The sequence below is a fragment of the Suncus etruscus genome, chromosome 14 (assembly GCF_024139225.1).
Source record: "Suncus etruscus isolate mSunEtr1 chromosome 14, mSunEtr1.pri.cur, whole genome shotgun sequence".
NCBI classification, from domain to species: Eukaryota; Metazoa; Chordata; class Mammalia; order Eulipotyphla; family Soricidae; genus Suncus; species Suncus etruscus.
In genome coordinates, this window is record NC_064861.1 from 24,612,456 (window position 1) to 24,627,659 (window position 15,204).

At 45.8% G+C, this 15,204-nt stretch overlaps 1 protein-coding gene and 1 non-coding gene across 2 annotated transcripts; both read right to left on the reverse strand.

Annotated features, from left to right (window-relative positions):
* Positions 1 to 936: 936 nt before the first annotated feature.
* On the reverse strand, positions 937 to 15,175 carry HARS2 (histidyl-tRNA synthetase 2, mitochondrial). The gene is made up of 13 exons (XM_049786009.1): positions 14,908 to 15,175; positions 12,282 to 12,356; positions 11,899 to 12,018; positions 11,702 to 11,797; positions 8,599 to 8,724; positions 8,403 to 8,510; positions 6,265 to 6,363; positions 5,786 to 5,879; positions 4,815 to 4,942; positions 4,489 to 4,722; positions 2,854 to 2,970; positions 2,521 to 2,667; positions 937 to 1,326 (listed from the first exon to the last, which is right to left on the reverse strand). Exons 1-13 carry the CDS (start codon positions 15,013 to 15,015, stop codon positions 1,267 to 1,269), a joined length of 1,512 nt encoding a protein of 503 aa, XP_049641966.1. The 5' UTR covers positions 15,016 to 15,175; the 3' UTR covers positions 937 to 1,266.
* LOC126029328 (small nucleolar RNA SNORA41) lies at positions 14,633 to 14,767 on the reverse strand. The gene has a single exon (XR_007502943.1). It is a non-coding gene; the product is annotated as a small nucleolar RNA SNORA41 (small nucleolar RNA).
* Positions 15,176 to 15,204: the final 29 nt, after the last annotated feature.

Here is a 15,204-nt window from a genome sequence, read left to right on the forward strand (position 1 = left end):
TGAAGATGAGTTAACAAAGAGAACCTGGAGCTTAAACTCCAAAATTGGATACAGAAGCTTCAGGACATTTACCAATAAAAAAAGGTTCCATTTACCAATAAAATTCTTCAGGGCAAACTCAGATGTGTTATTTATTTTATTTTATTTTTGTTTTGGAGCCATACCTGGCTCTGTGCTCAGAAAATCACTCCTGAGAGACTCAGGGAACCATATGGGATGCTGGAGATTGAATCCGGGCCAGCTGCATGAAAGGCAAACACCCTACCCACTGTGTTATTGCTCAGATGTTTATTATGGTCTATGCAAACCGAATCCTTGATAACAAATTATCCAAGCTACTACATTTAGTATTTTAACACATCCAGCTACTTCTAGAAAAATCCATTATAGCAGGGCATGGAAGCGTAAAAGTGATTCTGGCACAGAAAATGGTCACCAAAATATCAAAAGATCAGACCTCTAAATTAAATTTACCATTCATTATTATTAAACAGACAGCTCACCTTGCTATTATTTACAGTGAGCGTAGGTGGGTAGGGACATTATACATCCATATAGGTGCTTTTCTGTCCTTGAGATGGCATCTCTTGGTTTATATTGAAAAATATAGTAGAAAGCAGATTCTCCCTTTCCTTGCTATCTCTGAGAATATCCCTGGACAAGGACTGAATATGAATAAATTCCCCTAGAATCTTCTTCAGAAGCTACTTTAGCCAGGCTAAATATCTATCTTCTAATATCTATGCATTATAATTTTCTTTTCTTTTTTTGTTTTTCGGGCCACACCCTTTTGATGTTCAGGGGTTACTCCTGGCTAAGCGCTCAGAAATTGCCCCTGGCTTGGGGGGACCATATGTGACGCAGGGGGATCAAACCGTGGTCCTTCCTTGGCTAGCGCTTGCAAGGCAGACACCTTACCTCTAGAGCCACCTTGCTGGCCCCACATTATAATTTTCTTTACCTGAGGGCCCTTGCTCAGAGCTACCATCTTAGCACCAGTTAGTCGCATTCAGTAGAACTTCAAATCTGCCTCTGCAGTGAGAGTTTGTCTATTTTACTTTCCAGCTATCTATGTATCCACAAGACAATTGCTCACACAAATCCAAGAGTCATCAGGGCTATCTACAGTTTTGTACCCAGGAAGGATGGAGAAGGCAGAAGGCACTTGTCACCTCCCTGGCCAGCAGTTCGAGAGTCAGGAATTTGGCCCTCGATGAAGTTTTCATTTTTGTTAACAAAGAGCAGCAAATGATCCTCAGGGGAGAATCAAGATTCAGATAGTCGCTTCTGAATTTCAGCCACAAGGTTTTCCCTTTTAACAGCCACCTGTAATATAAGAACAACATTCATGTAACAAACTAGACTGACAGCATGTCCTTAGCTATTGCTTTTTTAGATTTATTGTACTGCACATATGCCCTCTCACTTCTGCAACCACTAGATAGTAAATGACTTCAATCTTACATAGAGAATATATGTTCTCAAGACAAAAGGGATTTGGGTCAGCGAGAGAACTCAAATGTCTGGCATGCTTTGGGCATTGGGATTTGATCTGTAAGGCCTTCCAAACAATCCTAAGTACAGCCTTGGTGGGCCTCAACACTGCTGGAAGTGACTTTTCCCTCCACACAAAAAGAAGACAGTCAAGAACTTGACATGTCTACTTTGTTGATCAGTTGCCCAGTTGATTAGTTTTTGTTCTTTTTTGTTTTTTTTTTTTGGGAGGGGGTCACACACGGCAGTGCTCAAGGGTTACTCCTGGCTCTGTGCTCAGAAATCGCTGCTGGCAGGCTCGGGAGACATATGGGATGCCAGGGATTGAACCTGGGCCCTACCCAGGTCATCTGCATGCAAGGCAAACACTCTATCACTGTGCTATCACTCCAGCCGCCCATAATTAGTTTATTGTGTTGGTTTCTTTCCCAGTAAGGTTTCATTTGTCCACCTTTCTCTTCACTAAGCAATGTTCACTGGCTATGAAGTTTCCCAGAGGTGGGTGCGCCTTCATCTTTATTACTATTAACCTTGGGAGCTTGTTCCTCAGTCAGATGATACGTTATTTTGTTGTTGTTCTGGTTTTTTTTGCTTTGTGCCTCACCGACAATACTTAGAGGTTACTACTGGATCTATGCTCAGGAATTACACCTAGAGGTTCTCGGGGGACCATCAGGGATGCCAGAGATTGTACCAGGGTTGGCCACATGTAACGCAAGAACCCAAAGCATTGTATTATCTTTTCAGACCCTGAATAATTGAGTCATTTTCAAAAAAAAAAAAAAAAATCTGGGACTGGAGCAATGGCGCAAGCAGTAGGGCATTTGCATACAGCTGACCTAGGATGGACTTCGGTTCGATCCCCTGGTGTCCCATATGGTCCCCCAAGCCAGGAGCAATTTCTGAGCACATAGCCAGGAGTAACCCCTGAGCGCCACTGGGTGTGGCCCCCAAAAAACAAAACAAAAAAATCTAAGAAATGTTGGAACCCTTTCTCTTTTTCTATTTCCTCTGGTCCCCACTCACCTCTTCCCTGCTGGCCACAGAACGAAGCTTGATGACTCCTTCCTTCAGCTCCTGCTCACCGATAATGGCCACCAGCGGAATCCCCGTATTCTCACAGTAGTACAGCTGAGTTAGTAGTTTAGGGTTGTTCTTATACAACAACTCTGCCTGAAATAGTCAATAGATTAGGGGCTGAGAAGTGGCCACACCACACTCAAGAAGTAAGTCCAAAGAAGTAATTAGCCCTCTTACCCTAAATGACATGCCAGTAAAGATTAGAAAGATTTTTTAATACTACCACTAAAAATAATAAAAGATATGTGATATAATTTCAGCATATCAGCTCTAACATACCTTGATCCCAGCATCCCAAAGCTCTGTAATTAGCTTCAACCGTTCTTGGAGAAAATTCTTCTGTGGTGTGGCTACAAATACTTGGGTCTCTGTGGTCCTTATCTTCTCACCGAAAGTCTGTAAGTGAAAGAAGTGGAAACTTTCTGGGGGCTGGAGAGATAGTCTATTGAGTAGGATGTTTGCCTTTTACCAAGGCCAACATGAGTTCAATTCCCAGAATCGCAAAAAATTTGCTCCTGGCAGGCTCAGGGGACTTATGTGGGATTGCCAGGGATAGAACTTGGGTCAGCTGGATGCAAGGCAAATGCCCTACCTGCTGTGCTATTGCTCTAGCCCTAGGAGTACTTTTTAGGTAGAGCTAGGAATAATCCCTGAACATCATCGATTGTGACCCCAAAACAAAAAATTAATTTCTTTTTTTTTTTTGGGGGGGGGTCACACCTGGCAGCGCTCAGGGGTTACTCCTGGCTCTACGATCAGAAATCGCTCCTGGCAGGCTCAGGGGTCCCGAACCACCGTTTTTCTGCATGCAAGGCAAATGCCCTACATCCATGCTATCTCTCCAGCCCCAAAACTAATTTCATGAAGTGCAGAGAATACAGTGGGTATGGTGCTTGCTTTGCATCTAGCTTACCAGGTTCAGTTTCTAGCACCCCATATTATTATCCAAGCACCTCCAGGAATGATCTCTGGTGCACTGCCAGGAGTAAGCCCTGAGAACTGTTAGATGTGGCTCCAAAACAATAAAAACAAACATCATAAAATGAGCTTCCCATGTCCCAACAATTTTCCAAAAAGGGAGAAAAGAAGCATCAGAAAATCAGACTGGGGGCCAGAGAGATAGCATGGAGGTAAGGCATTTGCCTTTCCTGCAGAAGGACGGTGATTCGAATCCCGGCATCCCATATGGTCCCCCGAGCCTGCCAGGAGCAATTTCTGAGCATGGAGCCAGGAGTGACCCCTGTGCACCGCAGGGTGTGATTCAAAAGCCAAAAAAAGAAAGAAAAAAAAAGAAAATTAGACCACTATGCCTTTAGAAACATAAGGGTATGGTATGAAGGTATGATATGAAGCTTACCACAAAGGGTCGTGAGTGCAATTAGAGAAATAACTACAGTAAAAACTATTATAACAATGGTAACGTGTGAGAAAAGTTAAAAAAAAAAAGAAACAAACAAACAAACAAACATAAGGGTTTTAGAGATTGAAGAAAAAGCACAGCAGATAGGGCATTTGCTTTCCACATGGCCAACCTGGGTTTGATCCCAGTATATCTTTTTTTTTTTTGTTTTGTTTTTCGGGCCACACCCATTTGAAGCTCAGGGGTTACTACTCCTGGCTAAGCGCTCAGAAATTGCCCCTGGCTTGGGGGGACCATATGGGATGCCGGGGGATCGAACCGCGGTCCTTCCTTGCTAGAGCTTGCAAGACAGACACCTTACCTCTAGCGCCACCTTGCCGGCCCCTGATCCCAGTATATCTTATGGTTCCCTGAACTCACCAGAAGTAATTCTTAAATGCAGAACCAAAAGTAACCCCTGAGCTCCACCCAGTGTGACCCCAGAAAAGCAAACAAACAAAAAAGAAATGCGAGAGTTTTAAAGGCTCCCTATTCTGCTTCTATATAGAATTTACCTTCATCCTCTGCTCCATTATGGAGAAGATTCGCTCTACTCCAATGCTTAGTCCCACACAGGGTACCTGGTAGCCAAAACTGCCCACCAGCCCATCGTAGCGCCCACCAGCAGCCACGCTGCCCACACTCAGGGCCCTGCCCTCGGCCTGAGCTGGAGGATGTAGCAGTACTGCTTCATAGATCACTCCGGTATAGTAGTCCAGGCCCCGTGCCAGGCTCAGGTCAAAGGAGATCTGTGGAGACAAGGCTATAATGAACCCCAGAGAAGATTTAGCACCATAGATCCCCTCAACTAAGCAAAAGGCCCACTCCCAACTTGGCTTACCTTCTCAGCAATTCCAAATGAAGTCACATATTCAAATAGCAACTTTAGATCCTCTAGGCCTTTTAGGGCCTGCTTATTCTGAGATAATTTAGGATCCTGGAACATTTGTTCTACCAGGGACACACCACCTAGAGACATGGGCAAAAAATTAACCAGCTATAGATTATTCAAATGTATCTCTAATGTACTAGTTTTCCTTTTTTTTTTTTTTTTTTTTTTTTTTTTTTTTTTTTGGTCCTTTGATCATACCTAGCTATTCTCAGGGGTTACTACTACTGGCTCTGTGCTCAGGAATTACGCCTGGCAACATTTAAAGGACCACATGGGACACTGGAGATTGAACCCAGGTAAGATAAGCCCTACCCACTGTACTATTTTTCTGGCCCATCCCATCTCTTTATTTTATTTATTTATTTTGGTTGTGGGGTCACACCCGGCAGTACTCAGTTACTCCTGGCTCTGCACTCAAAAATTGCTCCTGGCAAGCTCAGGGGACCACATGGGATGCTGAGATTCAAACCACCATCCATCTTGGATCAGCTCTGTGCATGGCAAACGCCCTACCACTGTTTTATCTCTCCAGCCCATCATTTCTTGTTTTAAAAAAACAATCTTGATTTTATAAGATCAATGTCTTCTCTGCTTCTACAATGGCCATCAGAAAACATAAAAGAATTACAAAAATCATAAGAGGAGGGGCCAGAGAGATAGCAGAGTGGTAGGGAGTTTGCCTTGCATGCAGCCAAACCAGGATGAACAATGCCGGGAGTCGAACCCAGGTCTGTCCTAAGTCATCTGCATGCAAGGCAGATGTGCTACTGCTGTGCTATTGCTACCACTGTGCTATCGCTCCAACCTAGAGGAAAGAAATTTAGACCAAACTCTGGAGCCAAGATCAGCAATTTTAGAAGTTGTACACTGTCGCCCTCACTCTGGTTCTGTCATATAGCTCTGAAAACCCTGGTTCTTACCATGACACTGGACATAGTCCCCGATTCTATCAGCCACTTCAGGAGCCAGGCCTCTATTTGCCACCATTTCATGTCTCACATCTTCCCAAGACATCTGTACAAACACCCAAACATCAGCTCAGCCCCTTCTCTACTGGGAAAAGTCAGAAACAAGTTAGGATATAAGGTCACAGCACTTTTCAGAGCTTGCCTCAGAATGTCTCTTCATTCTCAATGTCTTCTTTCCAGAAACAGCTGATTTCCATCCACTATCTCTTTCTTTCCATTCCATCCTTCCCCTTCTTCCCCTCTCCCTCCACTCCATTTCTGCCTCCAATCTGTTTTGTAGTACTAGTGATTAAAACTTGAGCCTCACACATGTGTGGCAAGAGTTCCACTGTTAAGCTGTACCCCTGGAACCATCATCCCTTTGTTTTCTAGAGGAATATTGATTTGTGGCGAGACTATTAGGGTCTACTAAAATCTGAATTCTTTGTTACCTTGTTGAGCTTGTCTATGGAGGAGCAGGTGGCATAGAACTTGCTTTCAGGAACACCACAGATGGAAAGTATCCCATCCAAAACCTGCCGATCATTGACCTGTGAACTCAATCAGAGTAACCTAAGTGCCTTATAGAAATAGATATCCAGGGGCTGGAGCGGTGGCGCAGCGGTAGGGTGTTTGCCTTGCAAGCGGCTGACCTAGAAAGGTCTGTGGTTAGATTCCACATATGGTCCCATATTTCTTTTTTTCTTTTTTTCGGTTTTTGGGTCACACCCGGCTGAGCTCAGGGCTTACTCCTGACTCTATACTCAGAAATCGCTCCTGGCAGACTTGGGAGACCATATGGGAGGCTGGGATTTGAACCACCATCCTTCTGCATGCAAGGCAAATGCCTTACCTCCATGTTATCTCTCTGGCCCCCTGCCAGGAGCAATTTCTGAGCATAGAGCCAGGAGAAATCCCTGAGTGCTGCTGGGTGTGACCCAAAAACAACAACAACAAACAAACAAAAAAAAAAAAAAACAAAAAAAAAGAATAAAAGGATCCATGGGACCGGAGAGATAGCACAGTGGTAGGGCATTTGCCTTGCATGTGGCTGATCCAGGACAGACAGGTTTGAATCCCAGCAACCCATATGGTCCCCTGAGCCAGCCAGAAGCAATTTCTGAGCAGAGCCAAGAATAACCCCTGAGAGTCCCCGGGTGTGACCCAAAGATCGCCAAAAATTGAAACATAAAAATAAAGGATCCAGGGCCAGAGTGGTAACACAATGGGTAGGATGTTTGCTTTACAAACAGTGAACCTGGGTTCAATCCCAGCATTCTATATGGTGCCCCAAGCCTGCCAGGAGTTATTTCTGAGCTTAGAGCCAGGAGTAACCCCTGAGCACCGCCAGGTATGGCCACAAACAAAAAAACAAAAAATAAAATAAAATAAAGGATCCAAGCCATGGAGTCAACATACTGAAAATTTAGACCCAAACTTTAAGAACCAAACTTAAGGGGCTGGAGAGATAGCATAGAGGTAAGGCATTTGCCTTTCATGCATTGGTTCCAATCCTGGCATCCCATATGGTCCCCCGAGCCTGCCAGGAGCAATTTCTGAGCATAGAGCCAGGAGTAATCCCTGAGCGCTGCTGGGTGTGACCCAAAAACCAAAAAAAAAAAAAAAAAAAAGAAAAGAACCAAACTTAAAAGGGTGCCTGTTATAATGACAGGCTGAAATTGATGGGAGGTGTGGGATGGACTCTGGGAACATTGGTGGAGGGAAGGATGACATTGGTGGTGGGACTGGTGCTAAAACAAAGTATGTCAAAAACTCAACTATGAATAACTTTGTAGTCACAATGGTTTTTGTTTGTTTGTTTGGTTTTTGGAGTAATGCTCAGGGGTCACTCCTGGCCATGCGCTCAGGAATTGCTCCAGGCTTGGGAGACCATATGGGACACTGGGGATCAAACCCAGATTCATCCTGGGTCAGCCACATATAAGGCAAATGCCCTACTGCTGTGCTATCGCTCAGGCCCCTGCAGTCACAACGGTGTGTGGTTTTGTTTTTGTTTTTGTTTTTTTGGGGGTCACACCCAGCTTCGCTCAGAGGTTCCTCCTGGCTTTACACTCAGAAATCACTCCTGGTAGGCTTGGGGGATCATATGGGATGCTGGGATTCGAACCACCATCCTTCTACATGCAAGGCAAACGACTTACCTCCATGCTATCTCTCCGGCCCCTACAAAGTTTTAAATTAAAAAAAAAATTGTTTACCATATCCTGAGGTACTCAAGGGTTACTTCTAGCTCTGTGCTCAGGGGTCATTTATGGCAGTGCCCTGGGGACTATATGTAATGCCAGGGATCAAAACTGGGTCAGCCACATGAAAGGCTAATACTCTACCTGCTGTTCTATTGCTCTGGCTCCCAAAAAAAAATTTTTTTTAATGAAGAAAAAGCAAAGAGAAGAATGAGGTAGAGAGGATGGAAGAGGCGGGAGAAAGAAGAGGGAGAGGAGGATGAGAAGGATGAAAAGGAATTCTGAGAGCTATTGGTTTTAGTGTGGGAACAACTATTGTTCCAACAAGTGTTTTAGAACCTTGAACACAAATCCAGACTTTTCACTCAGATCCCACCCTGGCACACCTTAATGAGAAAGTCTCCGAGTTGTAACCCACTTAGGATTTCACAGATGATCTTCAAACACTCAGCATCAGGGATCATGGAGTCATAATGACCAGCAATGTCAAAATCCTGCAGTGGAGAAACATATGGAGGAAAAGAATCATCACTGAACAGCAAGTTTCCAAATGTTCACCACCAGGTCTTTAAGGTCACTTACACATTGGCAGAACTCCCTGTAGCGGCCTTGGACCATGCTTGGGCTCTCTCGCCGCCACACTTTTCCAACTTGGTAGCGTTTCATGTTCTTCACTTTATTCATGGCCAGATAACGAGCAAAAGGGACCTTACATAAACAAGTTAAGGAAAAGGCAAACAGCATCTAAAGTCTAGTATCCTGACCTCAGGGAGGACATGGGTCTGAATCCAGTAGAAGAAAATAAGGATTGTGAGGCAAGAACAATAGTACAGTGTATAGGGCACTTGTCTTGCATGCAGACTTCCCAGGTATGATCTTCTGTACCCCATATGGACCCCTAGCTTGCCAGAAGTGATCTCTGAGCATAGAACCAGGAGTAAGCCCTACGTACTGCCAAATGTGGCTGCCTCCCAAAATTAAAAAGGTAGAATAAGAAACTTCCTTAGTTGAAAACAATCACTTTGGACAAGAACTGGGTGTTGAAGGAGATAAAGTGATATGCGTGATACCCCTTCAATAAGAAGTCCTCCAAATCACAGTGTCTAAAATTAAAAAATGAGAGTGAGAAAAAATGTCTACCAGAGGCAGGCAGTGGGAAAGGTCGGGAAGGAAACTGAGAACACTGGTGGCAGAAAATATGCACTGAAGAGTATTGGTTATTATATGACTGAAGCTCTATCAAAAACAACTTTATGGGGCCGGAGCAGTGGCACAGTGGTAGGGCGTTTGCCTTGTACGCAGCTGACCTAGGACGAACTGTGGTTCGATCCTCCAGCATCCCATATGGTCCCCCAAGCCAGGAGTGATTTCTGAGCACACAGCAAGAAGTAATCCCTGGGCCCGGAGAGATAGCACAGCGGCGTTTGCCTTGCAAGCAGCCGATCCAGGACCAAAGGTGGTTGGTTCGAATCCCGGTGTCCCATATGGTCCCCCGTGCCTGCCAGGAGCTATTTCTGAGCAGACAGCCAGGAGTATCCCCTGAGCACCTCCGGGTGTGGCCCAAAAACCAAAAAAAAAAAAAGTAATCCCTGAGCGTCACTGGGTGTGGCCCCAAAACCAAACCAAAACAAACGAAAAAAACCTCTGTAATTCTGTATCTGTGCCAATTAAAGAATTAATTTGGTTTTTTTTTTTTTTTTTTTTTGGTTTTTTTTTTTTTTGGTTTTTGGGCCATACCCTGTGACGCTCAGGGGTTACTCCTGGCTATGTGCTCAGAAGTTGCTCCTGGCTTCTTGGGGGACCATATGGGACGCCAGGGGATCAAACCGTGGTCCATCCTAGGCTAGAGCAGGCAAGGCAGGCACCTTACCTCCAGCGCCACCACCTGGCCCTAAAGAATTAATTTAATTTAATTTTTTTTTTGGTTTTTGGGTCACACCTGGCAGCGCTCAGAGGTTACTCCTGACTCTACACTCAGAAATCGCCCCTGGCAGGCACGGGGGACCATATGGGATGCCGGGATTCAAACCATCGTCCTTCAGCATGAAAGGCAAATGCCCTACCTCCATGCTATCTCCCCAGCTTTTCAAGAATTAATTTTAAAAATCTTTCCTAATTATAGCTCTAATCCAAAGGCTCAGCAGTGCTTGATATCCCATATATGCTGAATAGTATCAACTGAAGGAACCTCCTCATCTTTCAAAGTTCAGATACCTGTTAAAAATACTAGATTTTGGGGCCGGGCGGTGGCGCTGGAGGTAAGGTGCCTGTCTTGCCTGCGCTAGCCTAGGACAGACCGCGGTTCGATCCCCCGGCATCCCATATGGTCCCCCCAAGAAGCCAGGAGCAACTTCTGAGCGCATAGCCAGGAGTAACCCCTGAGCGTCACAGGGTGTGGCCCAAAAAAAAAAAAAAACAACTAGATTTTGGGGCCAGAGCAATAAGATAACAGGTAGGGCACTTCTCTTGCATGCAGCTGACCTAGATTGGATTCCAAGCACCCTATTTATCCCTGGAATCTGTCAGGAGTGAGTCCTTTTCTTTTTTTTTGGGGGGGGGGGGAGGAGAGAGTTATGCCTGCAGTGTTCAGGGGTCCTCTTTGCTTTTCATTCAGGGATAACACCTGGCAATGCTTGGAAGGAACCTTGCTTGAGTGGGGTCAAAGATGGAACCAGGGTTAACCACATATGAGGAAAGCATCTTTTTTTTTTTTTTTTTTTTTGGTTTTTGGGCCACACCCTGTGATGCTCAGGGGTTACTCCTGGCTATGCACTCAGAAGTTGCTCCTGGCTTCTTGGGGGACCATATGGGACGCCGGGGGATCGAACCGCGGTCCGTCCTAGGCTAGCGCAGGCAAGGCAGACACCTTACCTCCAGCGCCACCGCCCGGCCCCGAGGAAAGCATCTTAATCACTATACTATCTCTTTGCCACCAAAACAAGAGGTGTTTTTTTTTTAACTGAACCCCGTTAGTTTATACCCTGCTTTTACCCAAAACAAAGGGATTCCTTGCCTCCCCCCATCAACTTCCTTTTTTTTCACCAAGCCCTTTGACTTATAAAAGTCCACAAGGATAGATTCTTTTGTCTCTCCTGGTTGTTTAATAAAGAGAAGTTTCAGTTTTGGTTTGAAGCACATGCAGAGACCATGAGGCAGTAACTTCATGATTCTCTCCTGACTGGCTTGGTCTATTAATTCTTCATGGCTACCTGCTTCAGACCCCTTCATGCAGGTTTGGGATTACAGCATGTGGGGTGATTCTACAAACCCCACTTTAGAGGACCTGAAATTTGTGTTTCTGTAAGCATCCTTTAAGCGTTTCTGACACCAGTGACAGTCCTCCAGTCCATGCCCCACTAATACTTCATTTAGGAAACAATGGAGAGCCTCAGGGCTGGAGCAATAGCACTGTGACTGAAGAATTTGCCTTGCACACAGCTAAACCAGGTTTGATTCCTGGCATCCCATCCCTCGAGCCTGCCAGGAGCAATTTCAAAGCACAGAGCCAGGAGTACAGGAGCACAGAAAATAAGTGCTGGCAGTGTGCCCCCACACCAAAATAAAACACTGGAGATAAAGGTGACCACCACACAGGCTTCTACCATCCCAGAATCCCCCACTCCTATGCCAGAGAAAGCCCACTGGGCTGGTGAGAGTAATCTCAGATCCAGCACACAAAGGATACAGTAAGGTCATAGCGCAAAGACAAGAGCTCCCCACCATGATCCTTCAGATCATACATAAGCTGCGAATCCTCTCCATACTTCTCTGTGAGTATTTCCTATCGAGGTCAAACAGAAAGAGTCACAGTTTACAGGTTTCCAGCATAACAGCTAGGGGTAGATCAAGAAATATGGTGCTAGCATTTCTTTTTCCTCTTACTTTTAGCTCTAATGCTGGGGTGTCTAATGCCTTTGCTCCGTGACGTTTAAAGCAGCTGACAACCAAATCAAGAATTTTCTCCCTCACAACCATCTGCTGGGGACTAAGATCTCTGGTACCCTAGAAAACAAAAGCAATCAAGAGAAAACATTAAAAAAACAAGTTTATTTCAGACAAGCATTTAACTGCACCTACAATCTAAAGTCTACAGTTGAAAGTCTGCATTTGATGATCTCGAGCCCTATGCAATATCTCAAGAACTGTGAAAGTTTTGTTCATTTATTGTTTTTAATTAGTCTGAAAAGAGTCAGGAAGAGATTCACAGAGCAGCAGGCAGTTCTTCAAGGCATTCTAATGGGGCAGGACAGGGCAAAAGGAACTACCTTTGGGGTCTTGAGAGTAAAATTGCCTTTTCCCTGTTGTGGTTTCAGCTGGGATGTTATCCAGGCCTCTGCAACCTGCCAGAAGAAAGAAAACGAGGTGTTGTTCCCCTGACTGGCAAGACCAGCATGCTGCCCTGCTGGCCCTGTCAACACAACAGCACAGGACAGTGAAAAGACATAGGACCTCCCCCACCCCCTGCCACCACCAACTGTCCAGAGATAATGATTCATAGGGTCATCAGGTCTCCGTTCTGCTTAAAGAGGGAAAATAGGGCCTGAACTATATAGCACAGCAGGGAAGGCACAGCTTTGCCTGAGGACAACCCTGGTTTTAAATTCACCATCTCATATGGTCCCCTGAGCACCGCCAGGAATGAACCCTGAGCCTAGAACCAGAAATAACCCCTGAGCATTGCCGAGAGTGGTCCCAAATAAAAAAAAATATTTTTAAGTTCAAGTCCACAATCTACTGCAATTTTGAAATCCAAAGTCTCCAAAACATTACAAAATTTGGGAGGTACTCATTTAGGGGCAAATTCTAATGTGAGTTCAATCTACGTATGATCTTTCATCACTTTGCTTACTGGTAATAATATTCACATATTTAGCTTAAATTTTTAAGGTTTATGGAGCCAGAGAGATAGCATAGTGGTAGGGTGTTTGCCTTGCACGCAGTCAACCGGGACGGATCTGGCTTCTATCCCCAGCATCCCATGTGGTCCACTGAGCCTGCCAGGAGCGATTTCTGAGCTCAGAGCCAGAACGCCACCAGGTGTGCCCCCAAAACAATTTTTTTTTGTCTTTTTTGAGTCATACCCGGCAGTGCTCAGGGTTTACTCCTGGCTCTATGCTAAGAAATCACCCCTGACAGGCACGGGGTACCATATGGTATGCAGGGATTTGAACCACCGTCTTTTTGCATGAAAGGCAAATGCCTTACCTCCATGCTATCTCTTCAGCCCCTTTTTGTCTTTTTTTAACCACACCCTGCGATGCTCAGGGGCTACTCCTAGCTTTGCTCAGGACGCCTTCCAGACATGCTCAGGGGGCCATATGGGATGCTGGTGACCAAACTTAGGTCGAGCACATGCAAAGCAAGCGCCCTACCCGCTGTTCTATCGCTCCTGCCCCCCAAAACAAAAAAAAATTTTTTTTTGGTTTTTGGGCCACACCCGGTAACGCTCAGGGGTTGCTCCTGGCTTGGGGGACCATATGGGACACCGGGGGATCAAACCTCAGTCCGTCCAAGGCTAGCGCAGGCAAGGCAGGCACCTTACCTCTAGCGCCACCGCCCGGCCCCAAAACAAATTTTTTTTTTTTTTTGTTTTTTGGGCCACACCCGGTGACGCTCAGGGGTTACTCCTGGCTATGTGCTCAGAAATCGCTCCTGGCTTGGGGGACCATATGGGACGCAGGGGGATCGAACCGCGGTCCTGTCCAAGGCTAGCGCAGGTAAGGCAGGCACCTTACCTCTTGCGCCACCGCCCGGCCCCAACAAAATTTTTTAAAGTTTGAAGCCGGAGTGATGATAGTACAACAGATAGGGTTGTTTGCTTTGCATGCAGCACCTGGGTTCAATATCCGACATCCCATATGGTTCCCAAGTGATTCCTAAGTGCAGAGCCAGGAGTAATCCCTGAGCATCACAGGGTGTGTCTCGCAGACAAATAAGAATCATAATAACGTTTTAAAATTCAGGTTTGCTTGTTCTCAAAAATTTCGGGGGAGGGACTGGAGCGATAGTAACAATGAGAGCGCTTGCACAGGGCTGACCAAGGTTTGATACAGGCTTCCTATAAGGTACCAGAGCCTCTCTAGAGATTGATCACTGATAGCAGAGCCAGGAATAAGCCCAGGGCGACGCTGGCTGTGGCGCACCCCGCAAAAAAAAAAAAAAAAAAAAAAAAAAAAAAAATTCTGGGAAGAGGCTGGACCTTTATTTTTTTTATATATATATATGGCAGATAAAGTTATTTAACCTTGCAGTCTCCATTCTCTCAACAAGTAGAATTTTTTTGTCTTTCAAGTCTTTATTGAAGAGCAATGGCCCACCAAAGATTTAGATCATGTTGAAAGCAGCCACATCTATGGACTGTACGTAGTCCTCAAAAGCTGTGATCTGCTCCTCCAGCATGTCTGTCCCTATTTTATCGTCTTCAACCACACACTGTATTTGAAGTTTTATAATTCCATGTCCCACTGGTACCAGTTTCGAAGTGCCCCAAACCAAGCCATGGGTTTGAATGCTTCGGACGCACTCCTCCAACTTGGCCATATCTGTCTCATCTAGTAAGATGGAAGACTTGGCCACAAGTGCAGGCTTAAATCCTATTTGAATTCCATTATCTCCACAGTGTTTGTCGCACACGTCTATGCCTACTCGCCGTTTGGCTAAAAAAGAGGTATTGACTTAGGCAACAATTTCTCTCCCAGAGGAATGCAGCAACAGCCCCTTTTAGAGCAGTCGCAGACCAGTAGCTGTGGTGAGAATTTTTTTTTTTAAATCTCCGCCAACTAAAATATCTAAACCGCTCAGCAAGCTCAGTGCCGGTCCTGGCAACCCGCAAGTGCACGCGTTCAGCCCTGTCCATCCAGGCGGTGGACGGTGCGGCTCAGCCGGGCTCACCTGGCTCCGGGACCGGGCAGCCTGGATGCACACGGCGCGCGGGAGCCGCAGGAGCTGGCGGAGCAGCACCGCCCCGGCCCTCCCACGCAGGATTCCGAGCTGGGGCATCGGGCTGCGAGGCGCCGGCTTCCCGGAATAGGAAGCCAAGAATCTGGGGAACTGAGGCCGATCGGACCCCAAAGAGGGTGCAGGCAACTGAAGGCCAAGACCAAGGGCCAGGGAGGCGCTCTGCACCTCTAGAACTCGGTAGGCCAGCCAGCTCAGGTTCTCCCGGGATCCCTCGCACTTCCGGACACA

What these genes read in the sequence shown, in the direction of transcription:
- HARS2 (XM_049786009.1), bottom strand. Translation starts at nt 15,015, where the DNA reads ATGCCCCAGCTCGGAATCCTGCGTGGGAGGGCCGGGGCGGTGCTGCTC. An exon ending in TTACTCTCAAGACCCCAAAG is followed by an intron (nt 12,019 to 12,281) that starts GTAGTTCCTTTT and finishes TTTGTTTTCTAG; the next exon opens with GGTACCAGAGATCTTAGTCC. An exon ending in CATTTGGAATTGCTGAGAAG is followed by an intron (nt 4,723 to 4,814) that starts GTAAGCCAAGTT and finishes TTGTCTCCACAG; the next exon opens with ATCTCCTTTGACCTGAGCCT.